The sequence below is a fragment of the Carcharodon carcharias genome, chromosome 1, assembly GCF_017639515.1.
Source record: "Carcharodon carcharias isolate sCarCar2 chromosome 1, sCarCar2.pri, whole genome shotgun sequence".
Classification (NCBI taxonomy): Eukaryota; Metazoa; Chordata; class Chondrichthyes; order Lamniformes; family Lamnidae; genus Carcharodon; species Carcharodon carcharias.
The window spans coordinates 211128170-211143600 of record NC_054467.1 but is presented as its reverse complement, the minus strand read 5'-3'; the positions used below and the strand labels follow the sequence as shown (position 1 = coordinate 211143600).

The following is a 15431-nucleotide window of genomic DNA, read 5'->3' as shown; positions in this document are numbered from 1 at the left end:
TCTCTCTCAAAAAAATCAAGAGTTGCCAGTGTAGAGTGAAAATGGACATTCACCACATTGAGAATGACTGGGCGACCTTCAGTGATATGGTGTACTCCACTTCTCTAGAGGCCCTTTGCCCTGCCTCTCATAGTATTGACTGGTTCAATGAAAATAATGAGGTAATCCAGAACTACTGGCAGATAAACAACACCTCTACAGGACTTACCTCAATGACATATCATCACTATCCAAGCATGATGCTTAAACATCCACAGGACTGTCCAATACAAGTGCAGAGAGATGCAAGACACTTGGCCAAATCCAAAAGCAGTCCAACTTAGGTCAGATACAGACCGCAAAGACTGGAAGAGCTACTATGATGCTCTTAAGATCTGTCTACTGGCCCCAGTCTACTTGTTCATGACCAATCCTTGGTGCTGACAGGTCAACACTGCGGAAAATGCCCAAATACTAGGAAGAAAGGCACAACACTGAACCACATCCTCAGTTTGTCTTCATCCATCAATGAAGAAGCAATCAACAGGCTGCCACAGGTTGCTATCAACTGCTGTCTTGATCACCTGCCCACACTGTTAGAAACGACAAATGCAATCAAACTCCTGTCTAGCGGCAAAGCTCCTCAGCTGATGCTGGAGGTCAGTGCCTGCTCAAGATGCTCCCTGAACTCTTTCAGTCTATATGGGAACAAGGAACCATCTGGCAAGAAACAAAAATGCCTCCACTGTCCACCTAAACACGCAGAAAGGAACTCACCAAACTTGTGACAATCATAGAGGAATCCCACTCCTCTCCATCGCCAGTAAAATCCTTTGCCAGCGTCTTTCTAAACTGCTTAATGCAACATCTTGGCCAGGATCTGTTGCCAAAGAGTCAGTGCAGTTTAGGTTAAGGAACCACTGATACGCTGTTTGCATTTAAGACAGCTCCAGAAGAGCAGAACATGAACCTCTCCACCACATTTGTTGACCTGATCAAAGTCTTCGACACAGTCAGCCATGAGGGTATTTGTAAAGTAATGGAGAAATTCACCACAATGGTTTGGCAGTTCCATGACAGCATACTTGCAGATGTCTTGGATGATGATGTCTTACCCATTCCCAGTCACTAATGGGGGGCCGTCTGCTAGCATCAGCCCTTGTCAGCATATTTTTGCCTGCTGTGCTCTCTGATGCCTTCCATGGTGGTGATCCTAGTATTCACAGAATCAGAGTGCAGAAGAGGCACTTCGGCCCTCTGAGTCTGCACCGACACATGAGAAACACCTGACCTACCTACCTACCTAATCCCATTTGACCCATAGCCTTGAATGTTATTACATGCCAAGTGCTCATCCAGGTCCTTTTTAAAGGATGTGAGGTAACCCACCTCCACCACCCTGCCAGGCAGTGCATTTCAGACCGTCACCACCCTCTGGGTAAAAACGTTTTGCCTCACATCCCCCTTAAACTTCCTGCCCCTCACCTTGAACTTATGTCCTCTCTTGACTGACCCTTCAACTAAGGGGAACAGCTGCTCCCTATCCACCCTGTCCATGCCCCTCATAATCTTGTACACCTCGATCAGCTCACCCCTCAGTCTTCCCTGCTCCAACGAAAACAACCCAAGTCTATCCAACCTCTCTTCATAACTTAAATATTTCATCCCAGGCAACATCCTGGTGAATCTCCTCTGTACCACCTCCAGTGCAATCACATCCTTCCTATGTGGCGACCAGAACTGCACACAGTACTCTAGCTGTGGCCTCACCAAGGTTCTATACAACTCCAACATGACCTCCCTACTTTTGTAATCTATGCCTCGATTGATAAAGGCAAGTGTCCCATATGCCTTTTTCACCACCTCACTAACAAGCCCCTCCGCCTTCAGAGATCTATGGACACACATGCCAAGGTCCCTTTGTTCCTCAGAACTTCCTAGTGTCATGCCATTCATTGAATACTTCCTTGTCGGATATTGCATGGATGGGAAACTGCTCAATCTCAGATGACTGTGGCTTTCAGTGGCTTCACACCCCCCTCCCCCTTCCTGAAGCCTCGATCATTTAATCCTGGAGTCACTGCTAAATTGTTCAGGGATAACTGGTGTCAATTGTCTCATTAAAGAGCTAATTGACAACCCACCATCAGTGGTAGAACCCCAAGCCCCGAACCCTCCCTCGGGTGCTGGTGCCCCGCAATATGAGCCGCCTCAGGGACATGCCCTCTGTGCCTTTTGGCAGGGCAAAGAGGGGCTTTTTGTACGGACTGCTGCTGCACACCTTCCATTTTCTCGCCCTTGTCCGTCGCCCGGACACGCCCTGGCGTGCCTTGTTGCCGTCCGGCGGCGGAGGCCCCCGATGGGAGGCCCTCTACGGAGGTGTCCTCCCCCATTCTATCGGGGACCTGGGTTGGAGGGTGTTGCATGCAGCAGTCCCTTATAATAAGAGGATGCATAGGTTCACCGACTCTCAGGACACATGCCCTTTTTGCGGTCTTGTGGAGTCCGTGGATCATGTATACATAGGGTGTTGTAGGCTGCACTCCCTTTTTAGTTATTTGAAAAACCTTTTATTGATGTTTTGTTTGCACTTCAGCCCCACGCTCCTGATCTATGGGCACCCGGTGCGGAAGGGGGTCGGGAAGGAGGAGGACCTCCTCGTGGACCTGCTCCTGGGCCTGGCCAAGTTGGCCATTAACAGGTCCAGGCAGCGGGCGATCGACGGGGGAGTCCCGCCCGATTGTTTGTCCCTCTTCCGTGGCTACGTTCGCTGCCGGATGTCCCTGGAGAAGGAGCACGCGGTGTCTGCTGGCACTCTCGAGGCCTTCCGTGCTCGGTGGGCACCGCGGGGACTGGGGTGTTTTGTTGACCCCTTTAATCACATTTTGATTTAAAGTTTGTAAGTTTCCTTTAAACTTTGTTCTTGGTTTTACAGCTGACCTGAATTAGGGGCTGTGCCTGATTTATCCCAATTTTGTTGATTTGGTTTTCATTTAAAAGATTATCAGTGGTAGAATTCCTGCATAGGGCTTAATTAGTTTTTCCCATCCCCAGCTAAATTGGTTCTTATGCTGGGAATCCAAAGTGGGTATTCCCATCTAATTCTCCTGCCCCCTTCCCCCCACACCATCACGTCGGCTCTGGCTGGATCAATTAAATTCCACCCAAGGTTTCATTGTTCTAGGAAGGGAATCCTGGCCAATCTCCCTCCAAGGTATTAAATCCTTTATTAAAAAAATAAACATTGAGAGTTGTGGTGTGAAATCAGGTCCTTGATTAATTATCTGTTTATGATAAATGTATGCCTCATTTGTAGATTACAGGGAGGTGGAGAACTGACAGTTGTAAAGCAAAGCTTTATGAAGAAAGTCAAATTCACAATTATATTTGGCCACAATGATATCCACACATTTGCTATAAATGCATTTATAGATATCCATAGTACATTGTCTTTTACATTTCCTATCATCCATTCTTATCCCCCTAAGGTGCTGATAGGTGTTGGGCTATAACAGGCATGGTCCAGTATCTACTCTGAGTGAACTAAACAGTAGAATTGCTGCCCCAATTGGGTACTCCTGTTATGGAACTGTGTAGGCAGGGAAATCATGGATTTAGAGAATCTCATTTTATGAGCCCAATTTACTGACCAGTATTCCTTGCCAGTGTCTAGAGTACTCAATTAAGGAATTCATCCGTGTGTGCGCCTCAGGCTACTTGACCAGTCTGTAAAAGTTCCCGGAGATCTAGCAGGATCATGATTTTGGCAACTTTTCCCCCCTTCAAATAGGAAGGCACTGATAATTGAAGCATCTCCACTGCTGTCCCAGATGAGATCAGTTCAGTCAGCACTGGCTTTTGCCTGTACTATTGCCTTCCTGGCCTGTACAGCTCAGTTTCATTCTCACTACCCTGGATCTCTGTCACATATCCTTCAAAGGCCTCAGAGACACGTCAGCTAAGAGTTGGCATAAGTCCTGCAGAGACAACAGGAAAGAACCCATAGGATCACAGGACTTAGGAACAGAAGTAGGCCATTCGGCCCTTCCAGCCTGCTCCACCATTTGATAAGACCTATGGTGATTGATCACCATATTATACAAGAGATATGGCCTGCTGATATCACTGGGGGAAGCTGAACATAATGTGCAGTTAACAATTCAGAACATTTGAGGAAGTTAGGGAAAATTGATCATTATCTTTACACTTTTTTATGATGACCTCATGGATCATATTGGACAAACAATCCAACAAAGCAACAACCAAACAAGGAGATGGCAGATGAAGTGACCACAACAACCTTCACAGTGCCAGCCAAGTTTACCAAAGCTCCAACACCTGCTCCAACCAGGATTTGTGCCAGCTGCACCATAGCAGTGAGTGCAGCACAGTCGATGCCTCTACCCCTGCCTTCACTCGAAGTTGTTCCACCATTTGCTTTTTCAATCTGAAAACAGAGAAAGACCATAACCACGAATAAATTTGAGGACTCAATTTTACAGGAACTTAGAGTGTCATAGTGCTATTATTTATCATCAGCTATTTCACTTTAAAGGGATATGATCTTCGAGAAGGTATCTGAATTGCCAACACAATATTTGTTCAGGGAGAACAAAAAGAGAATGGCAACAACAAAAATGACAAGTGAAGCAAAACTGCACTCTGGTGATTTACGTCATTACACCTTACTTTTGTGAATAAATGAATAAAGAGTTACATTGTATTTACAGCTCAAACAGGCAATTTGGCCCAGCAAGCAGGTCCATGCTGATGTTTATGTTCCAAATGAGACTCCTCCCAACCTTCTTCATAAGATATTTCTTTCTCCCTCGTGTGTTTGTCTAGCTACCTCTTAAGTGCACCAATGCAATTTGTCTTAACTACTCCTTTTGGTAGTGACTTCCACATTCCGATCACACTCTGGGTAAAGATGTTTTGCCTGAATTCTCCATTTACTTACATTTATGGCTCCTAGTTCTGGTCTTCCCTACAAGTGGAACATCTCTCCATCTACCTGATCAAACCCTTTCATAACCGTAATTGCGGAGATACTGGCCATAATTTTTCAGTCTTCCTTAGACTCAGGGGTGGAGAATTACAAGCTTCACACCCTTGTTCAAAAAATGGTTTAAAGATAAGCCGAGCAGCTAGAGGCCGGCCAGTTTAACTTTGGTGGTGGGTAAAGTTCTCAAATCAGTAACTCGGGACAAAATTAATAGTCACATCGACAAATGCAGGTTAATTAAGATAAGCCAGCATGGGCAAATCGTATTCAATTAACTTGGAGATTTTTGAAGAGGTAACAGAGGGGGTTGAAGGCAATGCTGTTGATGTGTTGTATGTGGACTTGGAAAAAGACATTTGATATAGCAGACTTTTCAGCAAAGTTATAGCTAATGGAATAAAAGGGACAGTGGCAAAGTGGATATGAAATTGGCTGAAGGACAGGAAACAGTAGTGGTTAATAGATATTTTTTGGGCTGAAAGAAGGTTTGCAGCAGAGCTCCCCAGGGATTGGTGTTGGGAAGATTGGTTTTCCTGATATATATTCATTTTTAAAATTAATTCATGCAATATGGGCATTGCTGGCTAAGCCAGCATTTATTGCCCATCCCTAATTGCTCTCGAGGGCAGCTGCCTTCTTGAACAGCTGCAGTCCATATGTTTTGTAAGTACACCCACAGTGCTGTTAGGGAGGGAGTCCAGGATTTTGACCCAGCAACATTGAAGGAATGGTGGTATATTTCTAAGAAAAGATGGTGTGTGGCTTGGAGGGGAACTTCTAAGTGGTGGTGTTCCCACGTATCTGCTGCCCTTATCCCTCTTAGATGGTAGTGGTCGTGGATTTGGAAGGTACTCTCTCAGGAGCCTTGGTGAGTTCCTGCAGTATACACTGCAGCCACTGTGCGTCAGTGGTGGAGGGAGTGAATGTTTATGGATGGGGTGCCAATCAAGCAGGCTACTTTGTCCTGGATGGTGTTAAGCTTTTTGAGTGTTGTTGGAGCTGCACTCATCCAGGCAAGCAGACAGTATTTCATCACACTCCTGACTTGTGCCTTGTAGATGGTGGACATGCTTTGAGGAGTCATGAGGTGAGTTACTTGCCGCATGATTCCGAGCCTCTGACCTGCTCTTGTATCCACAGTATTTATATAGCTAGTCCAATTTCTGGACAATGGTAACCCCCAGGATGTTGTTAGTCAGAGATTCAGCGATGGTAATGCCACTGAATGTCGAGGGGTGATGGTTAGATTCTCTCTTGTTGCAGATAATCATTGCCTGTCACTTGTGTGCACGAATGTTACTTGCCTAGATATTGTCCAGCTCTTGCTCATATTTGGACATGGACTGCTTCAGTATCCGAGCTGCGAATGGCGCTGAACATTGTGCGACAATCAGCAAACATCCCCACTTCTGACCTTATGATGGAAAGGAGATCATTGTCGAAGCAGCTGAAGATGGTTGGGCCAAGGACACTTCCCTTATTGACTTAGATTTTGGTGTGCCTGGCACAATTTCAAAAGTTGCAGATGGTACAAAAATTGGAAGCATGGTGAACTATGAAGAGGATAATGTAGAATTTCAAAAGGATATGGACAAATCTGGAATTAAAATCATTGCCGACAGTCATAAAAATGCATTAGGTTCACTCATGTCCTTTAGGAGGAGGAAATCTGCCTGGTTGGGTCTACAAGTGACTCCATAGCAATGTGGTTGACTCTTAATGGCCTAGTATGCCTCTCAGTGGTATCAGACCACTAAAATGCCTGAAAGGTATGAACTGCATGGATCCCCTGCTTCGACCTAGACACCGACAATTGCAAACTCAGCCCTCTTGACCCTGCAAAAAGCTCCTTACTAACATCTGGGGGCTAGTGCCAAAATTGGGAGAGCTGTCTTACAAACTAGACATGCAACAGCATGACATAGTCATACTAATGGAATCATATCTTACAGATGATGTCCCAGACACTATCATCACAGGGTATGTTCTGTCCCACTGGCAGGACACACCCAGCTGAGGTGGTGGCACAGTGATATACAGTCGGGAGGGAGTTGCCCTGGGGGGAGTCAACATCGACTCCGTGCCCCATAAAGTCTCATGGTATCAGGTCAAACATGGGCAAAGAAACCACCTACTGATTTACCACGTACCACTCTACCCTCCCCTGCCCCCTACCCCTCATTTGCTGAATCAGTACTTCTCCTTGTTAAGCACTGCTTTGGGGAAGCAACGAGGGTAGTGAGGGTGCTGAATGTACTCTGGATGGGGGACTTCAATGTCCATTGCCAAGAGTGGCTCGGTAGCACCACTGCTGGCTGAGTCCTAAATGACATAGCTGCTAGACTGGGTCTGTAGCAGGTGGTGAGGGAACCAACAAGAGAGAAAAACATACTTGACCTCATCCTCACCAACCTGCCTGGTACAGATGCATCTGTCCATGACAATATCGGTAGGAGTGACCACCATATAGTTCTTGTGGAGACACAGTCCTGTTTTCACATGGCCCGGCATATCCCCCAAACCAGGGGATCAACCCTGGTTGAAAGAAGAGTGCAGTGGGGGCATGCCAGGAGCAGCACCGGGTATACCTAAAAGTGAGATTTCAACCTGGTGAGGCCAAAAAACAGGGCAATTTGAGTGCCAACCAGCAATAAGCAGCAAGTGATAGATAGAGCAAAGCAATTCCACAACCAACAGATAGATCTAAGCTCTGCAGTCATACCACATCTAGTTGTGAACAAAGGTGGACATTAAACAACTCGCAGGAGCAGGAGGCTTTACAAATATCCCCATGCTCAATGACGGGGGGAGCCCTGCATATCAGTGCAAAAATAAGGCTGAAGCATTTGCGACGATGTTCAGCAGGAAGTGCCGAGTGGACGATCCATCTTGGCCTCCTCTAGAGGTCTTTCGGCATCACAAATGCCATTCTGCAGCCAATTCAATTCACTCCATATAATAATCAAGAAATGGTTGAAGGCACTGGATATTGCAAATTCTATAGCCCTGACAATGTTCCAGCAATGGCACTGAAGACTTGTGCGCCAGAAATTGCCGAGCCCCTAGCCAAGCTGTCCAAGTATAACAAAACACTGGATACCACTCAGAAAAGTGGGAAAATGGCTAGACATGTCCTGTACACACAAAGCAGTACAAATCCAACCCAGTCAATTGCCTCCCCATCGGTCTACCCTCAATCATCAATAAAGTGATGGGGGGGGGGGGGGGGGGGGGGGGGGGGGGGGGCGGCGGTCATCAACAGTGCTATCAAGCGGCACTTGCTTAGCAATAACCTGCTCCCTGATGCTCAAGTTTGAGTTCCGCCAGGGTGCCTTCTGACTTCATTACAGCCTTGGTTCAAACATGGATAAAAGAGCTGAACGCCAGAGGTGAAATGAGAGTGCCTGCCCTTGACATCAAGGCAGCATTTGACTCAGTGTGGCATCAAGGAACCCTAGCAAAACTGGAGTCACTGGGAATCTGTGGGACAACTCTCTACTGGTTGGAGTCATACCTAGCACAAAGGAAGATGGTTGTAGTTGCTGGAGATCAGTCATCTCAGTTCCAGGACAGGAGTTCCTCAGCCCAACCAACTCCAGCTGCTTCATAAAGACATTTTTTCCATCCTAAGGTCAGAAATTCACTGATTATTGCACAATGTTCAGCACCATTCGCAGCTCCTCAGATACTGCAGCAAGACCTGGACAATATCCAGGCTTGGGCTGACAAGTGGCAAGTAATGTTTGCGTCACACAAGTACCAGGCAATGACCTTCTCCAACAAGGGGGAATCCAACCATCACCCCCTTGATATTCAATGGCATTACCATTGCTGAATCCCCCACGATCAACATCCTGGGGGCTACCATTGACTGGAAACTGAACTGGACTAGCCATATAAATACTGCGGCTACAAGAGCAGTTGAGAGGCTAGGAATCGTGTGGCAAGTGACTCACCACCTGCTTCCCCAAAGCCTGACCACCAATTTACAAGGCACAAATCAGGAGTGTGATGAAATGCTCTCCACTTGCCTGGATGAGTGCAGCTCCAACAACACTCAAGAAGCTGGACACCATCCTGGACAAAGCAGCGCGCTTGATTGGCACCCTATGCACAAACATTCACTCCCTCCACCACTGACGCAAAGTAGCAGCAATGTGTGCGATTTACGAGATACACTGCTGGAACTCACCAAGCCTCCTGAGCACCTTCCAAACTCATGACCACTACCATCCAGATGGACAAGGGCAGCAGACACATGGGAGCACCACCACCTGGAAGTTCCCCTCCAAGCCACTCACCATCCTGACTTGGAAATATATTGCAGTTCCTTCACTGTCGTTGGGTCAAAATCCTGGAACTCCCTTCCTAACAGCACTGTGGGTGTACCTACACCACAGAGTGCAGAGGTTCAAGAAGGCAGCTCACCACCACATCATCTCGAGGGCAATTAGGGATGGGAAAAAAATGCTGGCCTAGCCAGCGATAGTTATATCCCACGAACAAGAAAGAAAAGGATCGTTCAGCAATATCCTTTCAACAGAATTCATGGGTCAGAAGAGAAAAATTACTGGACAACTAGTGAAGAAAGCCCTATGGAAGGCAGTGTTGGCTGTCTGACTGGAGATGCAATACTACCCTATAGTTCAATATGAGCTTCAATGATAGCTCAAGGATAGACAGGGTAGATGAAGGAACTGTTGCCAATCCACATCCTATACCACTGATGCAGCCTTCACTCCCTGCTGTACCAATCACACTGTTTGTCAGAATTGACTGTTAGAGAAAATCATTTATTCAAAGGTCAACCTTTGCAGCACTCAACCACTGTCATTACTCAAACGCTCTCTGTTAATTCACTTTGCATAAAAACTTCTGCAATTCTCAAGGGCATTGCATTTAAAGAGAGAATGCACATAACACACACTCACTAATGTGATGTAGGAGTTCATATTGGTGAAAGCAGTCACATGACTTCAACAATAGGAAAACGTAACCCATAACTAAAGCCAAAGAAATTCCAGCAGGAGAGAAGCACCACCGCAAAACATCCTGGGGTAAAATCCTCGCAGGCTTTTCCCTATGTGGTGCTGCAACTTTGACAGGATCTCCACAGAAAAAGACCATTTACACCACTTCTCCAATCTTTCCACTGATCTTCCATTGAAGGTCCAGTAGAAGGCCCTGAACAAAAACAAGCTTCTATTCAGACCCCACACCAAAGACAGATAATCCTTTAACAGCCTCTTTCAATTATAAAAATGTGAACTCAAACCCCTGCTGAGGTAATTTCAGATTTTGAAGTTCAGCTAAGCATTCATAATGATATAATAGCCCTAAGGAAATGTCAACAAAGAATTCTGTTGATGCTGCATGAACAGATGGTAATGTGTTTTCTAACCAACACCAGGTGGCCTGTCAATCAAAGAAGACCAGATTTTTTTTTGTAAACTATGGCTGACAGCTTAAGCCTTTTCTTTCCAAGTTTAAAGAGCAAGGATTTGAAGAAAAAAACCTTAAGATTTGTTTAAATATCATGATCTGAACTGCCCTTCAAGGGTGTTTATGTCTATTCATCAATTCATGACTCCCACACTGTGGGTTAAGGGCTTTGAAACAAAAAGAGGTCTATCTGAACTCAGCACAAGGTTCAAAATGTCCTGCTGAGTTTGGGTTTCCCTCCTGTGTGAATCATACCCCACCTCCTTCACCTACTTTCCTAAGTGGATCTGCTGGAAATGGGGCCAGGACTTTTACATCCGGGTCCCACCCAACATTTCTAAAAAGTTGCTGGAATCTTGCTGATTTGTGAAAATCCGGGCCCTAGATTTTCCTGTTCATGAGTATGATGATTGTCACATGGGAATTTTGGGGCCATCTATTAGTTGTTCCTTGAAACCCTGTCAATGTGTAAAATTGGATAGCCCTCTGTCTCTGTGCATAAAGAGAGCATCAATGACCCTCAATGTAGTGGAGAGCTGATGCCTGACTAATGTGGCAAAATTCTATAGGTGCTGCCTGGAGGATCCAATGGGTGGGATTTTCTGGCCCCTGCTGCTGCCAGGATTGTCTGTCCCACCAAATGTCAATAGTCTTTAGGATGGGTCATCACATTTCCCACAGGCGGGGCTGAAAAGTCCCGGCCAGTGAGATTCATAGTAATGTGACCTGGAACAGATAATGCTGTTCTCCTGGTGGAAGTGAATGGCAGATCATCTGCCAGCAGGTAATATATTTCCCTAGCTACCTTTATGGAAAAGGCTGAACTTTATGAAACACTGGTCTCAATTTCAATCCCAGCAACAGCACAAATGGGTAGGGGAGGGTCATGGAACATGAAAATACTGGGATTGAGTAAGCCAACCCTACCCTCACCCATTCAAACTTTTCGGACTGGGAGGAGCAGGCTTACATCAAATATACGTTCCTTAGAGGCAAACCCAACAAGAAAAGTGATCCAACTACAGCTAACAAGAGAAGTTAGAGATTGTATTAGATCAAAGGAAGAAGCTTATAAAGTTGCCCCCCAAAAAAGTAGTAAGCCTGAGGATTCGGAGCAAAGGAGGACCAAGAAACTGATAAAGAAAGGGAAAATTGAATATGAGAGGGAGCTAGTTAAGGTAGATGATTTGAAGGCAACATATGGGTATGATTGAATTGCCATTATGGAGATGTGATTTTTTAAAAATTCATTTATTGGGATGTGGGCATCGATGGCTATGCCAGCATTTATTGCCCATCCCTAACTGCCCTTGTTCAGAGGGCATTTAAGAGTGAACCACATTGCTGTGGGTCTGGAGTCACATGTAGGCCAGGCCAGGTAAGGATGGCAGAGTTCCTTCCCTAAAGGACATTAGTGAACCGGATGGGTTGTTTTTTTACAACAATCACTACGGTTTTGTGGTCATCATTAGGCATTTTAAGTCATTTTTTTTAATTCCAGATTTTTATTGAATTTAAATTCCATCATCTGATGTGGTGGCATTTGAACCCAGGTCCCCAGACATTGCCCTGGTCTCAGCATTGCTAATCCAGCGACAATACCACTAAGCCATCACATCCCCAAAAGGAGGTGAACCAAGGGAATGAGGATCTTAAAGAAATTTGTATTAGGAAAAAGTAGTACTGGAGAATTTAAAGGAATGAAAGTTGATAAATCCCCTGGACCTGATGATCTACATCCCAGAGTATTGAAAGAGTGGCAGCAGAGTTGGTGAATGCATTGTTGGTCATCTTTCAAAGTTCTAGAGATTCTGGAATGGTTTCTGCTGATTGGTAGGTAGCAAATGTACCTCTAATATTTAATAAAGGAAGCAGAGAGAAAACGGAAAACTACATACCTCTTAGCCTTACATAAGTAGTAGGGAAAATGTTAGAATCTATTAGAGTTAGAGTCAGAGTCATAGAGTTATACAGCACAGAAACAGACCTTTCAGCTAACTGTGTCCCAGCTGGCCATCAAGCACCTATCTATTCTAATCCCATTTTCCAGCACTTGGCCCGTAGTCCTGTGTGCTATGGCGTTTCAAGTGCTCATCTCAATATTTAAATGTTGTGAAGGTTCCTGCCTCTACTACTCCTTCAAGCAGTACGTTCCAAATTCCAATCGCCCTCTGGGTGAAAAAGTTTTTCCTCAAATCCCCTCTAAACCTCCTGCCCCTTGCCTTAAATCTGTGCCCCCTGGTTATTGATACCTCCACTAAGGGGAAATGTTTCTTCCTATCTACCCTATCTATGCCCCTTATAATTTTGTATACATCTATTAGGTCCCCCCTTCGGCTTTCTCTGCTCTAAGGAAAACTATCCAGTCTCTCTTCATGGCAGAAACGCTCCAGCCCAGGCAACACCCTGGTGAATCTCCTCTGCATCCTCTCCACTGCAATCACATCTTTCCTATAGTGTAGCTACCAGAACTGCACACAGTACTTCAGCTGTGGCCCAACTAGCATTTTATACAGCTCCAACATAACCTCCCTGCTCTTATATTCTATGCCTCGGCTGATAAAGGCAAGTATCCCATATGCCTTCTTAACCACCTTATCTACCTGTGCTGCTCCCTTTTATGGACATGTACACCAAGGTCCCTCTGATCTTCTGCACTTCCTAGGGTCCTACTATTCATTTTCCATTCCCTTGCTGTGTAAGCCTCCCAAAATGCGTCACCTCACACTTCTCAGGATTAAATTCCATTTGCCACTGTTCTGCCCATCTTACCAGCCCATCTAAGGCCTCACTATTTACGATAACCACCAATTTTCGTGTAATCTGCAGACTTACTGATCATATTTCCTACATTCACGTCTAAATCATTAATGTACACTACAAAAAGCAAGGGTCCCAGCATCGATCCCTATGGTACACAATTCGTCACAGGTTTCCAATCGCAAAAACAATCTTCGACCATCACCCTCTGCCTCCTGCCATTGAATCAATTTTGGATCCAATTTCCCAAATTGCCCTGATCCCATGGGCTCTTACCTTCTTGACCATTCTCCCAAGTAGGACCTTGTCAAAAGTCTTACTGAAGTCCATGAAGACTACATCAACTGCACTACCCTCATCTACACCACTAGTTACCTCTTCGAAAAATTCAGTCAAATTTGTTGGACATGATCTGCCCTGACAAAGCTATGCTGATTATCCCTGATTAATCGCTGCCTCTTCAAGTGGAGATTAATCCTGTCCCTCAGAATTTTTTCCAATAGTTTCCCTACCACTGATGTTAGACTCACTGGCCTGTAATTACCTGATTTATCCCTACTACCTTTCTTGAATAATGGTACCACATTCGGTGTCCTCCAGTTCTCTGGCACCTCTTCTGTGGCCAGAGAGGATTTGAAAATTAGTGTCAGAGCCCCTGCAATCTCCTCCCTTGGCTCAAATAGCAGCTTGGGATACATCTCATCTGGGCCTGGGGATTTATCCACTTTTAAGCCCACTAAAACTACTAATACGTTCTCCCTTTTAATGCTAATTTGTTCAAGTATATCACAGTCCCTCCTCTCTGATTTTTACACCTACATCGTCCTTCTCCATAGTGAACACAGTTGAAAAGTAATAATTTCAAACCTCACCTATGTCCTCTGGCTCCATGCATAGATTGCCACTTGGGTCCCTAATTGGCCCAATCTTTCCCTGGTTATCCTCTTGCCCTTAACATATTTATAAAATGCATTGGGATTTTCCTTTATCTCGCTTTATGCCCCCTCTTCACTTTCCTAATTACTTTAAGTATCCCCTACACTTTCTATACTCCTCTAGGGCCTTCACTGTTTTTAGCCCTCTGTATCTGTCATAAGCCTCCTTTTTTTTTGCCTTATTCAATCCTCTATATCCCTTGACATCATCTTTATGGGAACATGTTGGCCCTGAACTCTCACTATTTCCTTTTGAATGACTCCCACTGGTCTGATGTAGACTTTCCTACAAGTAGCTGCTCCCAGTCCACTTTGGCCAGATCCTGTCTTATCATATTGAAATTGGCCTTCCCCCAATTCAGGACCTTTATTTCCAGTCCATCTTTGTCCTTTTTCAAATCTACCTTAAATCTTAGAATTATGATCACTATCCCTGAAATGTTTCCCCACTGACACTTCTACTGCTTGCCCGGTTTCATTCCCTAAGAGTACCACCCCTTCTCTTGTTGGACTTTCTACATGCTGGCTCAAAAAGCTCTCCTGGATGCACTGTAAGAATTCTGCCCCTCTAAGACTTTCACACTAAGACTAGCCCAGTTAATATTGGGGAAGTTGAAATCCCTTACTATTATTACTCTATTATTTTTACACTTCTGAGATTTGCCTACATATCTGCTCCTCTATCTCCCGCTGACTGTTTGGAGGTCAATAGTACACTTTCAGCATAAAGGGTGTGATAAATGGACTGGGCTGTGAGTGGGAAACAACATGGCAGGAGGAATATAATGTGAAAACATGTGAACTTGTCCACATCGGTAGGAAAAGCAGAAATGCAGAGTACTTAAAATGGTGAGAAATTGGGAAGTGTTGATGTCCAAATGGACCTGTTGTCCTTGTTCATGAGTCACTAAAAGCTAGCATGCAGATATAACAAGCAATTAGGAAGACAAATGGTTCTATTGGCCGTTATTGCAAGAGGATTTGATTACAGGAATGAAGACGTCTTGCTGCAATTGTATAGACCCTTGGTAAGGCTGCACCTGGAATATTGTGTACAGTTTTGCCCTCCTCACCTCAGGAAATATATATGTTCTCTGGAGGGAGTGCAACAAAGGTTCACCAGAATGATTCCTGGATGGCGTGATAGTCTTATGAAAAGAGATCGAGGAGACTGGCCTGTATTCCGTCGAGTTTAGAAGAATGAGAGGTAATCTCAGCGAAAAATATTAATTTCTTACAGGGCTCGACAGGGTAGATACAGGAAGGATGTTTCCCCTGGCAGGGGTGTGGTGTGGGGGATGGGGGGTGCA

The 15431-nt window shown here is 45.1% G+C and overlaps 1 protein-coding gene across 1 annotated transcript in view; it reads right to left on the bottom strand.

Annotated features, from left to right (window-relative positions):
• Window positions 1-4180: 4180 nt before the first annotated feature.
• The window catches only part of slc45a2 (solute carrier family 45 member 2), a 58121-nt gene continuing 46870 nt past the window's right edge, over window positions 4181-15431 (bottom strand). Inside the window, exon 7 of the mRNA XM_041183421.1 lies at window positions 4181-4426. Coding sequence (XP_041039355.1) covers window positions 4202-4426 — 225 coding nt within the window. The 3' untranslated portion in view covers window positions 4181-4201. The remainder of the gene's footprint in view (window positions 4427-15431) is intronic.